This window comes from Syngnathus leptorhynchus, chromosome 10 (genome assembly GCF_054491065.1).
Source record: "Syngnathus leptorhynchus isolate UIUO chromosome 10, UIUO_Slep, whole genome shotgun sequence".
NCBI classification, from domain to species: Eukaryota; Metazoa; Chordata; class Actinopteri; order Syngnathiformes; family Syngnathidae; genus Syngnathus; species Syngnathus leptorhynchus.
Window position 1 is genome coordinate 442,174 of NC_141204.1, and position 17,946 is coordinate 460,119.

At 47.8% G+C, this 17,946-nt stretch overlaps 1 protein-coding gene across 4 annotated transcripts in view; it reads left to right on the top strand.

The window, feature by feature from the left end:
- The window catches only part of birc6 (baculoviral IAP repeat containing 6), a 36,252-nt gene that overhangs the window by 15,485 nt on the left and 2,821 nt on the right, over positions 1 to 17,946 (top strand). For 3 of the 4 annotated variants that reach the window (XM_085922966.1, XM_085922969.1, XM_085922967.1), the window contains 35 exons: positions 77 to 253; positions 414 to 547; positions 653 to 806; positions 876 to 992; positions 1,172 to 1,332; positions 1,416 to 1,542; positions 1,635 to 1,745; positions 1,971 to 2,229; positions 2,322 to 2,896; positions 2,957 to 3,132; positions 3,198 to 3,294; positions 3,387 to 3,581; positions 3,660 to 3,860; positions 3,966 to 4,245; positions 4,334 to 4,590; positions 4,695 to 4,803; positions 5,093 to 5,317; positions 5,436 to 6,288; positions 6,359 to 6,502; positions 6,794 to 6,923; positions 7,094 to 7,225; positions 7,315 to 7,476; positions 7,543 to 7,716; positions 7,928 to 8,127; positions 8,215 to 8,542; positions 8,718 to 8,935; positions 9,169 to 9,333; positions 9,615 to 9,786; positions 14,342 to 14,564; positions 14,684 to 14,829; positions 14,929 to 15,039; positions 15,649 to 15,860; positions 16,371 to 16,532; positions 16,706 to 16,783; positions 17,519 to 17,707. In XM_085922966.1, coding sequence (XP_085779092.1) covers positions 77 to 253; positions 414 to 547; positions 653 to 806; positions 876 to 992; positions 1,172 to 1,332; positions 1,416 to 1,542; positions 1,635 to 1,745; positions 1,971 to 2,229; positions 2,322 to 2,896; positions 2,957 to 3,132; positions 3,198 to 3,294; positions 3,387 to 3,581; positions 3,660 to 3,860; positions 3,966 to 4,245; positions 4,334 to 4,590; positions 4,695 to 4,803; positions 5,093 to 5,317; positions 5,436 to 6,288; positions 6,359 to 6,502; positions 6,794 to 6,923; positions 7,094 to 7,225; positions 7,315 to 7,476; positions 7,543 to 7,716; positions 7,928 to 8,127; positions 8,215 to 8,542; positions 8,718 to 8,935; positions 9,169 to 9,333; positions 9,615 to 9,786; positions 14,342 to 14,564; positions 14,684 to 14,829; positions 14,929 to 15,039; positions 15,649 to 15,860; positions 16,371 to 16,532; positions 16,706 to 16,783; positions 17,519 to 17,707 — 7,154 coding nt within the window. Of the gene's footprint in view, positions 1 to 76; positions 254 to 413; positions 548 to 652; positions 807 to 875; positions 993 to 1,171; positions 1,333 to 1,415; positions 1,543 to 1,634; positions 1,746 to 1,970; positions 2,230 to 2,321; positions 2,897 to 2,956; positions 3,133 to 3,197; positions 3,295 to 3,386; positions 3,582 to 3,659; positions 3,861 to 3,965; positions 4,246 to 4,333; positions 4,591 to 4,694; positions 4,804 to 5,092; positions 5,318 to 5,435; positions 6,289 to 6,358; positions 6,503 to 6,793; positions 6,924 to 7,093; positions 7,226 to 7,314; positions 7,477 to 7,542; positions 7,717 to 7,927; positions 8,543 to 8,717; positions 8,936 to 9,168; positions 9,334 to 9,614; positions 9,787 to 14,341; positions 14,565 to 14,683; positions 14,830 to 14,928; positions 15,040 to 15,648; positions 15,861 to 16,370; positions 16,533 to 16,705; positions 16,784 to 17,518; positions 17,708 to 17,946 lie in introns of all 4 variants that reach the window. The other variant, XM_085922965.1, reaches the window with a different exon arrangement.

Consider the following 17,946-nt stretch of genomic DNA (forward strand, 5'->3'; position numbering starts at 1 on the left):
CCTGTTTAAAAAAAAAAAAAGCCAACCATGGCCAACTCACGATGATCTGGAATAAAAAGGAACATTATTGTTCCAGGTGAGCTGCTGTCTCCTGGTTCTTTGGATATCCTGGATGAAGTTTCTGTCGCTGAAGAGACCACCGGGGCTTCGTCCTCATCAGTTGGGATTGATCCAGACGATTCCTTGCCTCAGCCCACGCCGATCCCTTTGGTAGAGAGCATCGATGAGACCCTCGTGCCTGATATCATTGCAGGTAGAAGCGGGACTCTGACTGTGTGTGTGTGTGTGTGTGGGATGGCTCATCAATCATCACCTTAGATGTTTAAATTTTGATGAGATGAGAGCATATCAAACTCCTTCCCCTGTCTTGCCTGTCTGCTTCGTACAATTAAAGCTGTTTTCATGATCCAAAGGCGCTCCACCATTGTCATCCTTGGAAAAAGATAAAGACATGGACTTTGACTTGCTACAAGACCTGATGGATGTTGATATTGATCCTTTAGATATTGATTTGGAAAAAGATCCGCTTGCTGCAAAAGTTTTTAAGGTATGGAAAAACAACAACAACAACAACAACAACAAAGTTTCACGTTTTCTCTCATTGTTTTGCATGTTCACTTTCAACATCCTTTTCTTTTGTGTCTGTATTCAGCCAATAAGCAGCACGTGGTACGACTACTGGGGTTCCGATTACGGCACGTACGGTTACACACCATACATTGGAGGGGTCGGTATCCCAGTGTCCAAACCACCAGTTGCTGTTGAGAAGCCGGGATCACAAGGGCTTTCGGTCTCAGTTTCACAAGGTGAGGAGATGGATTTTTCTCCCCGCTATCAATATTTGTTTCTTATTTGGAGCGCCCCTTTGTCCTCAGCACTGGATGCTCGATTAGAGGTGGGCTTGGAGCAGCAGGCTGAACTGATGCTAAAAATGATGGCAACGCTACAAGCCGACTCGATTCTACAGGCTCTCACGTCGAGTTCCTCCACAGGTAACCAGAGCGACAAAGGAAGTACGTATAGGGTGGCAAATACATCACATTCGCGCCCAGGGAACGCGAGTCCTTCTTTAAGGCATAAAGTCTGTCATTCCTCTGCACTCTCAAAGGAGTCAACCGCTAAAATCTCACCTTGTCTTTGTGTCAGATTGACTGCAAGTTTTCTTTTCCAGTTTGCCAGACTACCAACGGCACAGATGACTCGTTGTTGAGGGCTCTTCATGGAGGAGGTTCTCCTCCTGGCGGCACCCTCATAGTCCAGCCATCTTCCATTCCCATGCTGAGTGCTTGCTTCAACAAGCTTTTCTCGATGCTGCAAGTTCACCATGTGCAGGTCTGTACTTTTACAAAATGGAGCATTTTTACAAGACACTGTCAGCGAATCCTTTGACAAATGGAAAACATTTGTGATGATAGTTGGAGTCCTTGCTGCAGTTATGGATAACGCTGAGTCTCAACACAAGCGCAAGTGGCAATGAAGATCACGGATCAGAGGTCTTCTTGTTTAATTCCAGTCGAGTACCCACCATTCCACTCAACCAAGGTCAGGATTTCTCACCATCCCCACCTGTTGTTTTTTTGGGATGAAGTCTTGTCGTGAAACGTGTACAAATATGTATCTCGCTGTACGTCTAGCATCCATTAGCAGTTTTCTCACTGTGCTGGCATGGTACCCCAACGCCTCCCTGAGAACATGGTGTCTGGTTCTGCATTCGCTGTCCCTGATGACAAACATGCCTTACCAAGGTCAGTATTTGACTCTCATCTTGTCATGATACAAAATCGCAGATCAAATTGTCACCTCATCATCCTGGCCCTATTTATTTGACTCAAGTCATATGCTTACGCAATGCTCAGCATGATGTCAGTGGGAAAGTATTATTGCTCGGGTTTCACTTTTATTTTCATTTTATTGTAGTGTTTTCCAAAATAAGGTTCTTGACCAGCTACTTGACATGTCCAAACTTTCAGGATCCAGTAGTGGAATGAACGGCCAAGAAAGCACAGCACATCAGATGGTGTCGGATCCCACGCTGGTTCATACCCTGGTGCGTTTCCTCTCCGGCAGCAACACCAGTGGAACCAATCAGCATAGCTCTCAAGTGGGACCCACCGCCACGCAAGCTATGCACGAGTTTTTGAGTCGCCTGCAGGTGCATCTTTCCTCCACCTGCCCACAAATGTTCAGCGAGTTCCTACTCAAACTTCTGCACATCTTGTCCACTGAAAGGTAGGTGTTCATATCCCAAGGGATGTTATATGCCTCGCTAAATTGTTCTGGTCTTTTAAGAGCTGACGCACCGCACCGTCTTGAACTTTCAGGGGGCCCTTCCAGTCAGGTCAGGGTCCACTAGATGCGCAGGTGAAGCTGTTGGAGTTTACTTTGGAGCAAAACTTTGAAGCGGTGTCTGTGGTCACCATCACCTCAGTCATCGAGTCCATCACGTTTCTCGTTCACCATTACATCACCTGCTCTGACAAAGTTGTCTCACGCAGTGGCTCTGATAGCTCCGTGGGCGCCCGTGCTTGTTTCGGCGGCCTTTTTGCCAACATCATTCGACCGGGAGACGCAAAGGCCGTCTGCGGTGAAACGACCCGCGACCAGCTGATGTTCGATCTCCTTAAACTGGTTAACGTGCTGGTGCAACTGCCTCTGTCAGGGGACAGAGAGTTCAGCGGTCGGTTGCCCGCCGTGGCCAGCGGCGGGGCAGCCGATAGCAGCGTGTCGGACGAAGAGAAGGTTTGCGGATCAAAAGAAAGTGTGGCCGGAGGATCCTCATCCAGCCAGGGTCCGTCGGCCGGTGTGGCTGATCTGGTACTGGCCAATCAGCAGATAATGAGTCAGATCTTGTCTGCGCTGGGCCAGTGCAACAGCAGCGCCATGGCCATGATCATCGGTAAGGTGAACTTTTACATCAACATTATCCGCTGATCTGACCGTACTCTTTGGTCTCCAGGAGCCAGCGGTCTCCACCTAACAAAACATGAGAACTTCCACGGGGGTCTGGATGCCATTTCAGTAGGCGACGGCCTCTTCACCATCCTCACCACCCTCAGCAAGAGGGCGACCTCAGTTCAGGTCATGCTGCAGCCCATCCTCACATACATGGCCTGCGGATACATGGGTCGACAGGTGAGCAAAGTGTTTGGACCGCTTGGTCGTGAATGGATTTTTGTCAAACCTTTCCCATTTTCTAGGGCTCTCTTTCTACTTGTCAGCTGTCTGAACCTCTTCTGTGGTTCATTCTGCGAGTGCTGGATACGAGCGAGGCGCTCAAAGCCTTCCATGACCTGGGTAGGGATAAGACTTTCATTCTTTTTCCAATCATCATCAATCACTCTGGTTCTAACTACACGGGGTGCTACGACTCGTTTCTCCCTGACCAGGTGGCGTACAGTTGATTTGCAACAACATGGTGACCAGCACCAGAGCCATCGTGAACACGGCACGCAGCATGGTTTCGACCATTATGAAATTTCTCGACTCGGGTCCAGGGAAAGCGTCAGACGGTAACCTCAAATCCCGAGTGATGACGTCCGAGCCGGACAATGCGGAGGGACTGCACAATTTTGCCCCATTAGGTGCTTAAATACACTTGTGCTCAACATAGCTTCTTGCAAGGACACGTCATCAGTTTGTCACGATCCGTCTTTCCTCAGGTACGATTACATCCAGTAGCCCGACAGCGCAGCCGGCAGAAGTCCTACTTCAAGCGACACCACCCCACCGGCGAGCTCGTTCTGCAGCTTGGTCCTACATCTTCCTTCCAGAAGAGGCTTGGTGTGACCTGACCATTCATCTTCCCGCTGCCGTGCTGCTGAAGGAGCTCCACATTCAGCCACATCTCGCTTCTTTAGCTAGTGAGTAGTGTAGTGTACACGGTAGTATGAATTTGGACAGAAATCTGATCCAAAACGATTGCAAGCAAATGGATTGAGCTGTTGTATTTTCTTCTTTCCAATTAGCCTGCCCAGCCTCGGTCTCCGTGGAGATCAGTGCCGATGGGGTAAACATGCTGCCGCTCTCCACGCCAGTGATCACCAGCGGCCTCACCTACATCAAGATCCAGCTGGTGAAGGCCGAGGTGGCGTCAGCCGTATGTCTACGGTTGCACCGGCCTCGAGATGCCAGCACCCTCGGTCTGTCTCAGATCAAACTCTTGGGCCTGACGGCGTTTGGTAACACCTCCTCTGCAACAGTCAACAACCCCTTCTTACCTTCGGAGGACCAGGTCTCTAAAACCAGGTACCGAATATCTACCCATCAACTGACTGTTGTTCAATCCGTATCCCATGTGCCCGTTTGAGTCCTTTTTCCCAACCCCGCTGTACAGTATTGGTTGGCTCCGCCTTCTTCACCACTGCCTGACCCATGTCAGTGACTTGGAGGCCACGATGGCCAGTGCAGCAGCACCTACAGCTAACCTCCTGCAGACTTGCGCCGCATTGCTCATGTCACCTTACTGCGGCATGCACTCGCCCAACATCGAAGCCGTGTTGGTCAAGATCGGCCTGCAGTCGACACGCATTGGTCTTAAGCTCATCGACATTCTGTTGCGAAACTGCGCCGCCTCCGGCACCGACCCGGCCAGTAAGTGAACTTTTTCTTTTTTTTTGTGTGTGTATGGGATTTGGGCATGAAGTTTTCATGAATGTCCATATATATAATCTACCATGAATTTGATCTCTTTTTAGATTTGAACAGTCCTCTGTTGTTTGGCCGACTAAATGGCCTCTCTTCAGACTCAACTATCGACATTCTGTACCAGTTGGGTACCACTCAGGACTCGGGAACCAAGGACAGGTATGTCGTTTTAAACCAGGCTGTCCTTACTGTCTGATTTTGTTGTTTAGCTTGACCGTTAGAATGATAAATGTTTTCCGTCAAGGATATCTCCTGTCGACGGGCTCGTAAACCGATCGTAAGAAGTGTCTTTAAGCTTATCCTTGTCAGCCTTTGCTGTCGCACTGCGCCGTCTGTTGCATTTTAAGGAAGGCGCTTTGACCAAGATGGCTTTGAAGGACAGTGGAATGGATCGTTGGCGTTTATCCGGACTCGTCATCCGAGTGTTCTCTGAACTTTATGGTTGCAGAATCCAGGCTCTTCTCCAGTGGGTTCACGATTCCTCAAGGGTTGCAGCCCTAAAAATTCCAATGGGTTACTCCAGCACCGGTAGCGGCTCCTCTTCATTGAGGGAGTACGGGCTCCTCATGCCCTCGCCGTCCCACCTGCATTGTGTAGCGGCCGTCTTGTGGCACAGCTACGAGCTGCCTGTCGATTATGACCTCCCGACACTGCTGAACCAAGAGCTTTTTGAGTCAGTCCTATTTCGTTTGAAAGATACATTTCATTTTGAAAGTCTGTCTTTTTTTTAGCTTTGAGCTTTTGTGCTTACCTCCTTCCTGACTGTGCTGTCTTTCATTTATTTCCCTTAGACTCCTGTACAATTGGTCCATGTCTTTGCCTTGCGACATTGCGCTAAAGAAGGCTGTGGACAGCCTCCTGTGTTCCATGTGTCACATTCATCCGAGCTACTTCTCGTTGCTCATGTCCTGGATGGGCATCGTATCAATGCCCAGCGCCACTCAATCTCAAGCCCAACAGCGCCGACTCGCCATGACCGATGATGGCAAAAAGCAGCACAATGCCAACGCAGCAGCAGCCGCCGCCGCCGCCGCCGCGGGACTTACAGATGACTCAAAGCATGCGAGACCTCCAGTTGCTTTATCAGAGTCCCAGTTAACCACATTGGCAGCCGCCTCGCAGTCCCCGGGAGCCATCGAGCAGCTCCTTGACTCGGGATTGCCTTCGTTACTTGTTCGCAGCCTTGCCCAATTTTGCGTGTGTCTACTGGCCAATGCTGAGCTGCCCCTGCCCGCAGCTCTGGCTGACAGGCGACATTACCAATACTCCACATCATCCACGTATCGTCCACCGCTCGCCGCAGAGCTGGCTGCTCCGGTTCTGCGCTTTCTCACCGAAGTTGGCAACAGCCACGCCATGAAGGACTGGTTAGGTGGCCCAGAGGTCAACCCTCTGTGGACAGCACTGCTCTTCCTGTTGTGCCACTCCAGTGCAAGTGCCAACACAAGTTGTCAGCCCATGGGCCAGGCCTCTTCTGGAGGTCCATCCCAGCCGTACGTCTCAGGTTCACGTTTTTCCCTGTCGTCTTGTGCTCAGTCGGGAGGGCTCACCACCCAGCAGAGAACAGCTTTGGAGAATGCCACAGTGGCGTTCTTCTTACAGTGCATCTCATGCCACCCTAACAACCAGCGGCTCATGGCCCAGGTAGGTTTTGCCTTTCTCTTTTATCACAAGAGGAGCTCATTTTCAACATTGCTGTATGTTTTTGCTGAAGGTTCTTTGTGAGCTCTTCCAATCAGCACCACAGCGAGGTCATGTGCCTCTCTCTGGAAGCATCTCTGGCTTCATACGAAGGCTCTTCCTGCAACTCATGTTGGAGGATGAGAAAGTCACCGTTTTCCTACAGTCACCCTGCCCGGTAGGTATATCTATCTGGTTGTTGGTTGGTCCACATCCAACTGAACTGCTTTTGATGTGGACGGCACTGCGCTGCATTTGTAAGCAATTTGGAATTGCTTTGCATTTCATGAAATGTCATTTTGAAGCAAAATCTCCATTTACAAAGCAGCCTCTCGGAACGCAAGTTGAGGACTACCTGTATGCCAAATTAAGATCTTATCTTGTTTCTGTGAATCCAATTTTAATCCACAGGGTTAAAAATATCTGTCCCTGTCTGATTATTATTATTATTATTATTTTTTTTTTTAAGTTATACAAAGGACGCATCAACGCTACCAGCCACATGATCCAACATCCAATGTATGGAGCAGGCCACAAGTACCGCACCCTCCATTTACCAATCTCCACCACTCTTGCTGAAGTCTTGGACCGGGTGTCTGGTATGTATCAAGGAGGAAAATGTTTTTGTAGAATTTCAAATAATTAGTATGAGAGCTTTTTGCCAATAACCGTGATCATTTCTGTCACTGTCCCGATAGTCTGCCGATTGTTTTGAAGGCGGAGCTAGCTGCCCGCAAAAGAAATCTTGCATTCTATTTCTATATTTTAGACACACCCAGTATTACAGCCAAGCTGATCAGTGAACAGAAGGAGGACAAGGAGAAGAAGAATCATGAGGAGAAAGAGAAGATGAAAGCTGACAGTGGCTTCCAAGACAACTACAGTGTGGTTGTGGCTTCAGGTAGTCATTTTCCATTTGCATCTTGGAGTTATTTTGTGTCGCTCAAATGACAAATATGTGAGGGAGTTTTACATATATTTGTTTTTTAGGTTTGAAGTCCCAGTCCAAGCGGGCTCTGTCAACACCTCCCAGGCCTCCATCAAGAAGGGGTCGGGTGATGAGTGACAAGTTGACGACTTCATCAGCTGTGGACCCTTCTGCCAAAACCATCAGCGTGCCTGTCTTCCACCTCTACCACAAGCTGCTTCCAGGTACGAGAGAATCATGTGCAAAGTTAACGTGCGTTGTCTTGAACTGTTTGTTGCATCCCTCTCAAGGTCAGCCCCTCCCACCAGAGATGACCCTGGCCCAACTACTGACCCTACTGTATGACCGCAAGATGCCACAGGGCTATCAGTCCATCAACCTCACTGTCAGACTGGGCTCTAAGGTCATTTCTGACCCTGCCCTATCCAAGACGGACTCCTTCAAACGGCTGTGCACCGAAAAAGGTACAAAAAGGCGCTTCTGCTTGACGAGGCAGAAAAGGTTGAATCACAAACTCACAATAAACAATCCATACCACGTTCAAACATTCTCGATCGATGCCTATGTAATGAGCAAACCGTGAGTAAAGGAAGAGAATTGTTTACATGGACACAGGGTGCGTTTGTCTTGAAAAATTGCAACACCCGGTTCTCCTTTTATTCTTCCCGTTCCTAGTGGATCACCTCGACATGCTGAACAGCTGCCCCGAAGATGAACCGATGACGCCGGGCGAGGAATGTCTCGATAGCACCACTGACGAGTCCTTACTTGAAACGCACCCGATCCAGTCGCCGTTGCAAGTCTTTGCTGGAATGGGAGGTCTGGCTCTCATCGCGGAGAGGCTGCCCATGCTATATCCAGATGTCATTCAGCAGGTGAGCATTAGAGCAGTCAGTCAAGAGGCAGCGGACACCTCTACTAAAGTGGGTGTATTTTTTCTCTTCTCTGCGTGGCGACGACAGGTCAGCGCCCCAGTCGTGCCTTCTGCGACACAGGAGAAAGCAAAAGATACAGATCAGTTCGAGTGGGTCACCATCGAGCAATCGGGAGAGCTTGTTTACGAGGCGCCCGAGTCCATTGCGACAGAGCCGCCGCCCATAAACAAGCAGCAGTCCCAATCGGCGTCTTCGTCGCCAGTGCAAACCATGTCGCCCATCCCTGCTCACTCCTTGGCAGCGTTTGGCCTGTTTCTGCGCCTGCCGGGCTACGCAGAAGTGTTGCTGAAGGAGAGAAAACATGCTCAGTGCCTGCTGCGCCTGGTGCTCGGTGTCACAGATGACGGAGAGGGCAGTAAGTTGGAATCATTTGACGTTTTCAGTGATCAACTAGCAAGTTTGACGCCCTGCATCTCGTCATACACGTCCTATACCAATGTTGGCCCCAAAACTTGACTGAAGTGTCTCTTTCATGCTTGATACTTGAATGCGGTTCTCCCTCCCTCCCTCCCTCCCTCCCTCCCTTCCAGGTCATATCCTGCAATCTCCGTCAGCAGACGTGTTGCCCACATTGCCCTTTCATGTCCTGCGAGCATTGTTCAGAAGCACTCCTCTTACTACTGACGACGGCGTGCTGCTCCGTCGGATGGCTCTGGAGATAGGCGCCATTCACCTTATCTTGGCCTGCCTGTCGGCTCTCAGCCACCATGCCCCTCGGAACCCCAACGCCAGCAGCAATGTCTCTGAGGTATGGACGTTTCATCCCTGCCTCTTTTGGCTAGCCCCTAATTAAATAGCACCGATGTTTATGTGGTGATTTTGACTGCCGCTGTATAGCTTTGGAGCTTTATCGATGCCACTAGATGGCGGCAAAGCACACCCTCTTTAGTTGGCCGGGCTAAGGGAATAGGGAATCTTCTCCGTTTTGTGACTGCAAAAAAAGCCAATGCTCGGATCATGTTTGACATCTGTTCTTTATAGCCACAAATGTCAAGTTGCCATGGTGGAGGGACCAGTGAGGAGCAGCAGCTGTACTGGGCCAAAGGAACGGGTTTTGGCACTGGATCCACAGCCTCAGGATGGGATGTTGAGCAGGCTCTCACAAAACAGCGTCTTGAGGAGGAGCATGTCACCTGTCTTCTCCAGGCGAGTCGCTATTCTATTCGACTGATTTAACGCGTCGCGTGAAATGACGACACTGCCTCGTAATCGGCCTTATTTGGTCAAAACTATCAGCGCTATCACAGTTTCACAATTTCCATTTTTTATTTTTTTTTTGGGGTGATGCGCTTGCTCAAACGAATAAGGATGAAAAATAGAGGGCCATTCATAGTTTTCAGTGCTGAAAAGGAGCGAATCGGTGATTCTGCTTGCGTACTGCCATCATATTTCAATTGAATGCGAATGAACATTTCAATCTTCACTAGGTCTTGGCAAGCTACATTAACGCTGCAGGTTCGAGCAGCTTCCACAGTTGTGATACATCTGCGGCAGAGAACAGAGCCCACAACAGCTCGGCGCTTCCGGTCGTGCTGCAGGAGCTGCTCAGTCAGTCCTGTCTCATCCCCGCAATGTCCTCCTACCTACGGAACGACTCGGGTAAGCTTCTGATCCGTTGTGTGGATGCGGCGGAGCAAGGCTTCACTTCAGCTCCAAGATGTTTTTCTTTCATGTATTTTGTCTTTAGCCGTAGCTGATAAAGCTAGTTAGTGATACGTGCCTCGCCCGCCTCTTCAAATATATCACCACTTCTATTTGAAGCTTGACCTGAATAATGCCAAATGCCACCGCATGTACTAAATTAACATGACGATGTGTTCAATATAAAGCTGGTGGCTCTTGACCAACTCGTGTAAAAGAGCCAACTCGTTGCCCAGCAGCTCCGGTCCTTTGATAAATGTCACCGAGAGTTGGCTGTAATGAAAAAGGGGGAGAGCCCTCCTCCTTCGATGTCAAAAGAGCCGTTAGCCAGAAAGAAATGGTACTGCCGCTCTATTTATTGTCCAGCCAGAGAGCGAGTGAATTGCAGGACTCAATTACCTATATGTCCAAGTAGAAAATGGCTTGAACATCTGCGCTTTTATCTTGCCAAGTGGTTTTGCATTCATCGTGAAGACTTGAGAATCGGGCCAGACGAGCGGCGCAGTGAACCGACCGACCCTGCGTTACGTGCTTAGCTTGTCTGAGTCACACACCGAGGTTCACGATCTTGGCTCTGCACTTATACTATCAGAGTGATTTAATCGTCGCGACATCCAGTCAATGATGATAGTCTGTCCGTCCATCTATGGCTTGATACCTCGCTTGGCCAAAATGAGTCACGAAGCTGCCCCCTTTCTCCCTCGCTCTCCTCCTCGCTGTCCCCACACGGTGAGAGGAGACGATGCCGCCCTCTCTGTCATGAAGCTTCATAACAAAGTTGAGGAATGTATTCTCAACAGTTCAGATTGGCTTTGAAACATGTTTATCTTTCTTATGACAAAAAGAAAAAAACATAGATATTTCAGTCACATTTTTTAAAATCCCCAGTTAGGTACTTATTGTGTAAGAGAGAGATTGTGACAGATAGAAAGAAACATAGTCAATTTATGGCCAAAACAACAGGCAGTGTCATCTATTAGAAAAATATTTATTTACAGTTATAATATGATGAACTTGTAATTGACATGCGGTGGATGCTGAAGCCTAGAAGTCTCGCCTTTTACATTGTTGAGCAACCCTCCGTTGCAAAGAAAAAATGCACAGCAGGCATCAGAAAAAAACTGTTTGTAAATGTAAAGTACATATTTGTCTGATTTGGTGAATAATCAATACATTATCAATCCTAAAAAATCAAATTGAGCAAATTATGAGGTTTTGTGTGTGAAAAAAAAAAAATGAAGAAGGGCAGAAAGGGCTTGAAAATCTTAACAGATGTACAGGAAACAGAAAATGTACATTTTTGTTAGCTGTTTATTCATATTGATTGATGACAGAATACCATCAATATTTGGGATGGATGGTATGAGGAGACTAGCCCTTCATATTTTTGCCATATCATCAGCATTACTTCCTACTCCCATTTGAAGAAATGCGTAAACATCTCTGTGACTGAAAGAACAAGACGACTGCGGCCTGCATGACTTTACTGGTTGCACTGGTTTTTCAAACTAGTGTCCCTGCTGATTCCGGGTGAATCACTGGCGAGTTTTTTGATTCTCTTTGGGGTGCCGTGGGGGTTAGGGATATCTCAGCAACTCCAAAAATATTGCAAGCACAATTAAAAAAAAAGAGAAAAACTCAGCTACAGATTCATTATATGTTCCCTTTGGGGGAATGGGAACATGTAAAAAAATATTCCCAAAAGTCAGTGATCTGGCCTGGATCATGGGGCATATTTCAGGGGGTGGGCCATTACCCCTCCTTGACTGGAGTCTATGACTCATTATCCTCCAGTGAAGATCTCCCCCGACAGGTTGGATCAGAGCCATTATTTGCTCGCACTGACTCACATCCAGCCACTTAAGAAAGAAAACAGTAGGAGGAGAAAATGCTTCTTGGGTCTCCAAATAATCCTCTAAACAGTTGTGCATTTTTCAATCTACAGCGGTGATAGCCCAGATATTGAGTTGTCCTTCTGTTATGACTTCACTTTTGGCTTGTATAGTCTTTGTCGTCATATGCTCGGTTGACTTTTGGCCATCCCCAGCGAGGTACTGAGAAAATCAAAGCATCTGCCAATATGCCTCTCAACGCGCTCGGTCATCTTGCTTTTAAATCCAATATTTCAGGTAAGCCACCACATGAATTGTCCCAGAAGTCAGAAGAAATTGTTCTGAATAGGAACGTCAGTCCTGGTTGACCTCTTGTCCATCCATGGTTCCAATAATACCTTCTCTCCCAGCCTTTTGCTATCTTTCAAGCTCATGACTCTGACTTGATACGTTTCCCGCCGTGTCTTCAGACTTATCCCTCCTCTTACTTGGGATAAGATTCATGTCAAACTTCCTCAGCTTTTCCCAAGTGTTCTTTCAACTTGTGGCAGTGGTTTGTCAAACTATAACGTGGTGTAGATGTATACAAAGACAATTACAAATAGGTTGAGGAAGGTGCCGATGATGCCCAACAAGGCCAAGATGGATTCCTCTTGCTCCTCCTTCAGCTCCAGTGCATGCACATCATCAAGGGTGATAACTGTGGTGCCCATGATCCCATCCCGCAAGTCGCCTAGCCCTTCGAGGTGACTCCTTTCTGGAAGAAAACCAAAGAAGGAATATAGATAGGTCCCTGTCACATGTAACTCAATCAGGTTGGTCCCACCGATGAATATGAATTGGACCACATACGGCCTCGCAAACTGGGGTCGCCATTTTCAACGAGATAAGGCTAATTGCAGGCTCTGTGTCAACAATTGCTAAAATGATCTGATCAGTGGTTAGATTTAATGGCAGGCCTTCTGCCAAAAGAAGCATGATTAAATGCTGCCATTAGCGCCCCTGGCACGGATTTTCCATGTGCTGTAAATGATCCGATAGCCCAGCTGCTCAGCGTCGTTGGTTCACGACATGGAAAAGAAAAAAAATACAATCAATCATTTGAAATGAAAGGCTACGTATAGACCCGTATGTGAATGAGGAGCTAGTGCAATCTTTCACTCGCTCACCTCTCATATCACACAAATGACTTGTACAAATGGGTGTCTTACCATGAGGTGGCTCTGGTGCAAAGGATTGTCTTTCACCATGCTTTTTGGATCTTTGTGAAATTCCTTGGATTGAAGCGCATGCTACACGTGGAATCCTGCTGCAGGTGAAGGGGGAGAGTCAGCAGCTCTGCTCAACTGTACTTCCAGGGAAAGCCAAGCCACCTTGTGTCCCAGTCCAGTGTTTCCTCGCAATTTTGCTTCTGCTTAATTACAAGCAGCTTTATGAAGATGAGCCCGCTTCTCTCTTCCCACCTTTCTTTCCATTGCACTTGCCTCTTTTGTGTCAACTCGTCTCCACAATTCTCCCGACTCCTTCCTCATAGTGTCGGTCAATTGACACCCCCAGCTTGTTCTGTTGCTTCGGATACCTCCGGGAAAGAATGCAATTAGCGCTCGTCAATCAAGTCTCCGGCTCCGGATGCATCCGAACCCGAACGAACCATGGTCGGTGTCTGTCTGGCTGTTGTGTCAGCTATTGATGTCTCTATGCCACCGAGCCTCCGCACGGGTCCCTGAAGTAGCCACGTCCGCTTGTTGATATTCCAGAGGAGAATAAAAACCCAAAGCATTCCATAGTTGAGATCACTGTGGAGAGGCAGACGTTTTCTCTAACTGTGGGGATGGATGGAAGGATGGATGGAAGGATGGATGGATGGATAGATCTTCAGGTAGCGCTGCTGATGACAGAAGTGGCTCTTCAACACCAGTTAGACACCGTGCATTGCATAACCAAGCAGAAGAGGCAGGAGGATGGATCCCGATGGCCATGGCGATGAACAAAGATGAGGGTGGGTGGGGCAAACAACATTGCTCACGCTTACCCTTTTCTCCGCCCCTCTCCCTGCTGTGGGGGCTGCTTGTGCACACACAAGCACAACACAAACACAAAAAGGGGAAAAAAAGAATTGTGTTGAGTAGAAGCCCCCGTCCGTCCGGCCGGCCGTCCGTCCATCCGTCCGTCCATCCGTCATCAGCTGCTGCTTGTTAGACAGAGCAGAGCAAAGCAGAAGGGAGATGGAGGAGGGGGCACTGTGAAGCGATACTGGAACCAAAAGTGCTTGAAGCTGGGCGGAGGACAAAGCAGGAGGCAGTGAAAAAGGAGGGGGGGGGACTCTGTCTCTCTCTGCACATCATCTCTTTAAAGGGTGATAGCCGCCGTGCTTGCCTAGGGTGAATGGATGGATACCGTACCGTATTTTAGATCCCTATTTATGTACGTGTTCTTAAAAAAAAAAAAAGCCATTTAAAATAACATTTATGACACTTTATATGGTTAAGAAGGTGAGGGCCTGATTGAGACTTCAAGTTGTTGAGAAGTAAATTCAGAATAACCTGAATCTTTCCTTGGCCATCATGGCTAAGGAAATGAGAAGATAGCAACTCTTATCTGATTGTGTTATTTGTTTGGTTAAATTGCCACCATCATTGATCCATTTTTGCCAAAAACATTCAGGAATTTTTGTTTTGTAGTTCTAGATATGGCACGCCACGTGCCCCTGTATCGAGCATTACTGGAGCTGCTCCGGGCCATCTCGACCTGCACGTCCCTCGTCCCTCTGCTGCTCCCTCTGTCTGGTGACCGAGGTCAGGATGAGGAAGAGGAGGATGAAGAACACTCGGAGGGACAGACCTCCGTTGGAATGCTGCTGGCCAAAATGAAGACATGCGTGGACACGTACACAAATCGTCTCAGGTGGGTGGGACGGAAGAAAAAGCCAACAGCGGTCACCAAATAACTGAGCATAACCATCAATAAATATGGCATTCTCTTATCTAAGATGAAAAGCTCCATTATATATTTGTGCATTCCAGGTCAAAGAAAGATAAAAGCAAAGGTACGGTGAAGCCAGATAGCTCCGATCCGGAGCCCGAGGGCCTGACTCTTCTTGTACCCGACATCCAGAGGACAGCTGAGATAGTCTATGCTGCCACGACGAGCCTCCGCCAAGCTAACCAAGGTACACGAATATAGAATCTTTTTGTACTAATGTAACAATACGGTCTCGCTCACAAGACCGTGTGCTCCAATCCTCTCGTCTGCGCTTGTCGTTTAACAGAGAGGAAATTGGTTGAGTCGTCAAAAAAAGTATCGAGTAGACCCAAGCCCCTTTCTATCCTGCGTTCTCTTGAAGAAAAATATGTTGCTGCCATGAAGAAGCTGCAGTTTGGTGAGATTGTCGTCTTGTGTTTCTTGGCAACCGATTGTAAATTGGCATTGCAAGTGTGAACCAACGTATGCCATTCTATCTCACGTCATCCTAAACTTTTTTTCATTTGACTTTCTTGCTCAATAGGCAGAATTCTCGTCTATTTCCTTTTTTGCCAAGTCAAGCACGAAAGCAAACAAGACCAGGCAACAAAAACCAAAGTGTAGAACTTATCTGTAGTTTTTTTGCAACTTAAATGCGGGTTGACAATTGGAGCCTGTGAGCCTCCAGGCTGGGCAAACGGGTAGAAATCTCCACATGCATTTGGCCGCGCGCTGAGGCTTTGGTGCCTATGAAAAAAATACGGGCACGGACAATGGTAGCTGTCCGGAGAACCCGATTCAAATGTACGAGTGGTTTGCAGTCACCGTTTTCTTTCAGTTGAACCACATGCTAACGTGACAGGCAGGAATTCTTTGATTACTTTGAGTGTCCATTGAATTTGCTCAACATTGGGATGTATTGCATCATTAGTTCTTGGTAGTGCTGATCTTGTGTGTGTGTGCGTGCGTGCGTGCGTGCGTGCTAGCCAAAGTTTGAACACTCTTGATTTCCTCCCTGTTCATTCAGACACGTTTGAAATGGTGTCAGAGGATGGGAAGTTGATGTTCAAGGTCAACTACCATTACATGTCTCAGGTGAAGAATGCCAACGACACAAACAGCGCCGCCAGATCGCGCCGTCTTGCCCAGGAGGCCGTCACCCTTTCCACCTCCCTGCCTCTGTCTTCCTCATCAAGTGTCTTTGTTCGTTGTGATGAGGAGAGACTGGACATCATGAAGGTAGAGCCAGACCAGAGGCCAATGGAATACATTATTGAACTATGCCTTTTGTTTTCGCACTCTTGGCTCGAGTCAAATCTGAGTGAAGCCTTCGACACTTGTTGAGTTCTTTCCAAATAGAGACCCTTTTGAAGCTTACTTCTCCTGCCAAAACCTCTTTTCCTGCTTTAAAGTCATAGACAATAAGCTGAGGAAAGTTGGAAGATGACAAAATAAATGACCAGAATAGCTTTTACTTGCCTCTTGGGCTTCTGACTTGTCGACACAGCAACATCAGCAAAATGTTGCCTGACCTTGGGTCAGTCTATCCCTGCAAATCCCTCCTGCGTGTATTTAAGATTGTATTTTTTTTTTTGCATGATTGTTTTCAGAGTAGGGCTGCATAAGATGTGGCAATATTGAGCCATGCGATATGGCCGTTTTTATCTGGAATCAATCGAGCAGTCGGACTCAAATTTGCATCGCCGTCCAATGGTTGGACATTATCTGAATTGCCGGTTTCATTTTCAGGTTCTCATCACAGGCCCGGCGGACACCCCCTATGCCAATGGCTGCTTTGAATTTGATGTGTATTTTCCCCAAGATTATCCCAATTCACCTCCTTTGGTGAACCTGGAGACAACCGGTGGACACAGTGTGCGCTTTAACCCCAATCTCTACAATGACGGCAAGGTGAGTGGAAGATGGAAAGAAATGCCATCATAAGTGTCAATTTGGTGTCAAATTCAGGTGTATATTAAAAGCAATACAGATCAGGAAATGTCTTCATTTTATATCTTGCTGTATTAATAACTGAGCGTTTATGCTCATGATTTTCTTTTTGTTTGTTTGTTTGTTTCTGTCAGGTATGTTTAAGTATCCTCAACACATGGCATGGGAGACCAGAGGAGAAATGGAACCCACAGACCTCAAGCTTTTTACAGGTACTTTATTATATTATATTATAGTTTCTTAGCAGTGCTCCTGTCCCAGTCCTGTATCCGTCCGTTCACACGTTTGTTTTTGTATGGTCAACGAGAGCAAAACGATCACATTGAACAAAAACTCTCAATTGGTCATCACGTCCCGCAGTGCCATTGTAGGCTATCAGACCCACCGCAATGTCCAGTGGGATGAAAATAAGATGGAATTTTAATACTGACCTCTTTTGCTGCGTTGGAAAGCACATCAAGAAAGTTCGTAGTCACCCTCGATTAGCGTTGAAATGAGCATGCTACAAATCAATCAGGAAAAATCAAAGCATCGGGTGCACGGGAGGCGAGGAAGTGCGCCGACATTAACTCGCCATCAGCTGGCATCCCATTTGGGAGCGATGGCATCAGTCGAAGCTCGTCGTTTTTCCCATAATGAGTGCTTTTCCAGCACACCGCGTGGAATTCTAGTGTGGCACGGGTCCAAGGCCACGCTTGTCATTTGCAGTAATGTGGGCAGTCTGAAAAATCCTGGGCGCCCGGCTTTTATGCTTGCAGGCGTATGATGTTTTTTGGGCCATCCAAATGTCTTTCATGAAAATGAGCCTTGTCACACACAACACCACAACAGGGTGCACATACTAAAGACTTTAAGAAACTTTCTGCTGCATTTTTCTCTGTACCCTGGTCAGGACTAAAATAAAGCAAAGTCTCTGTCTGTATGAGAAAATGTGAATTGTGCCGTAGGTGCTCGTGTCAGTGCAGTCCCTCATCCTGGTGGCCGAGCCCTACTTCAACGAACCAGGGTACGAGCGCTCCCGCGGGACTCTTAGCGGCACCCAAAGCTCACGGGAATACGATGGCAACATACGTCAGGCCACCGTGAAATGGGCCATGCTGGAACAGATGCGCAACCCATCACCGTGCTTCAAAGAGGTAAGACCCCAAAATTGCCGGCTGCTTGCCTCTCGAACATTGGAATTTGCAGATAGAACGCCGCCGGCGCCACTTTGTCTGTCACGCCTGCGCTCCATCCATCCATCCATCCATCCATCCATCCATCCATCCATCCATCCATCCATCCATCCATCGATACCACCAGAGTGATTTGCATTGCATAGCAAATATCACATGATCTATTCACCTTCAAATGGCACGATGCCATTTTATTTTTA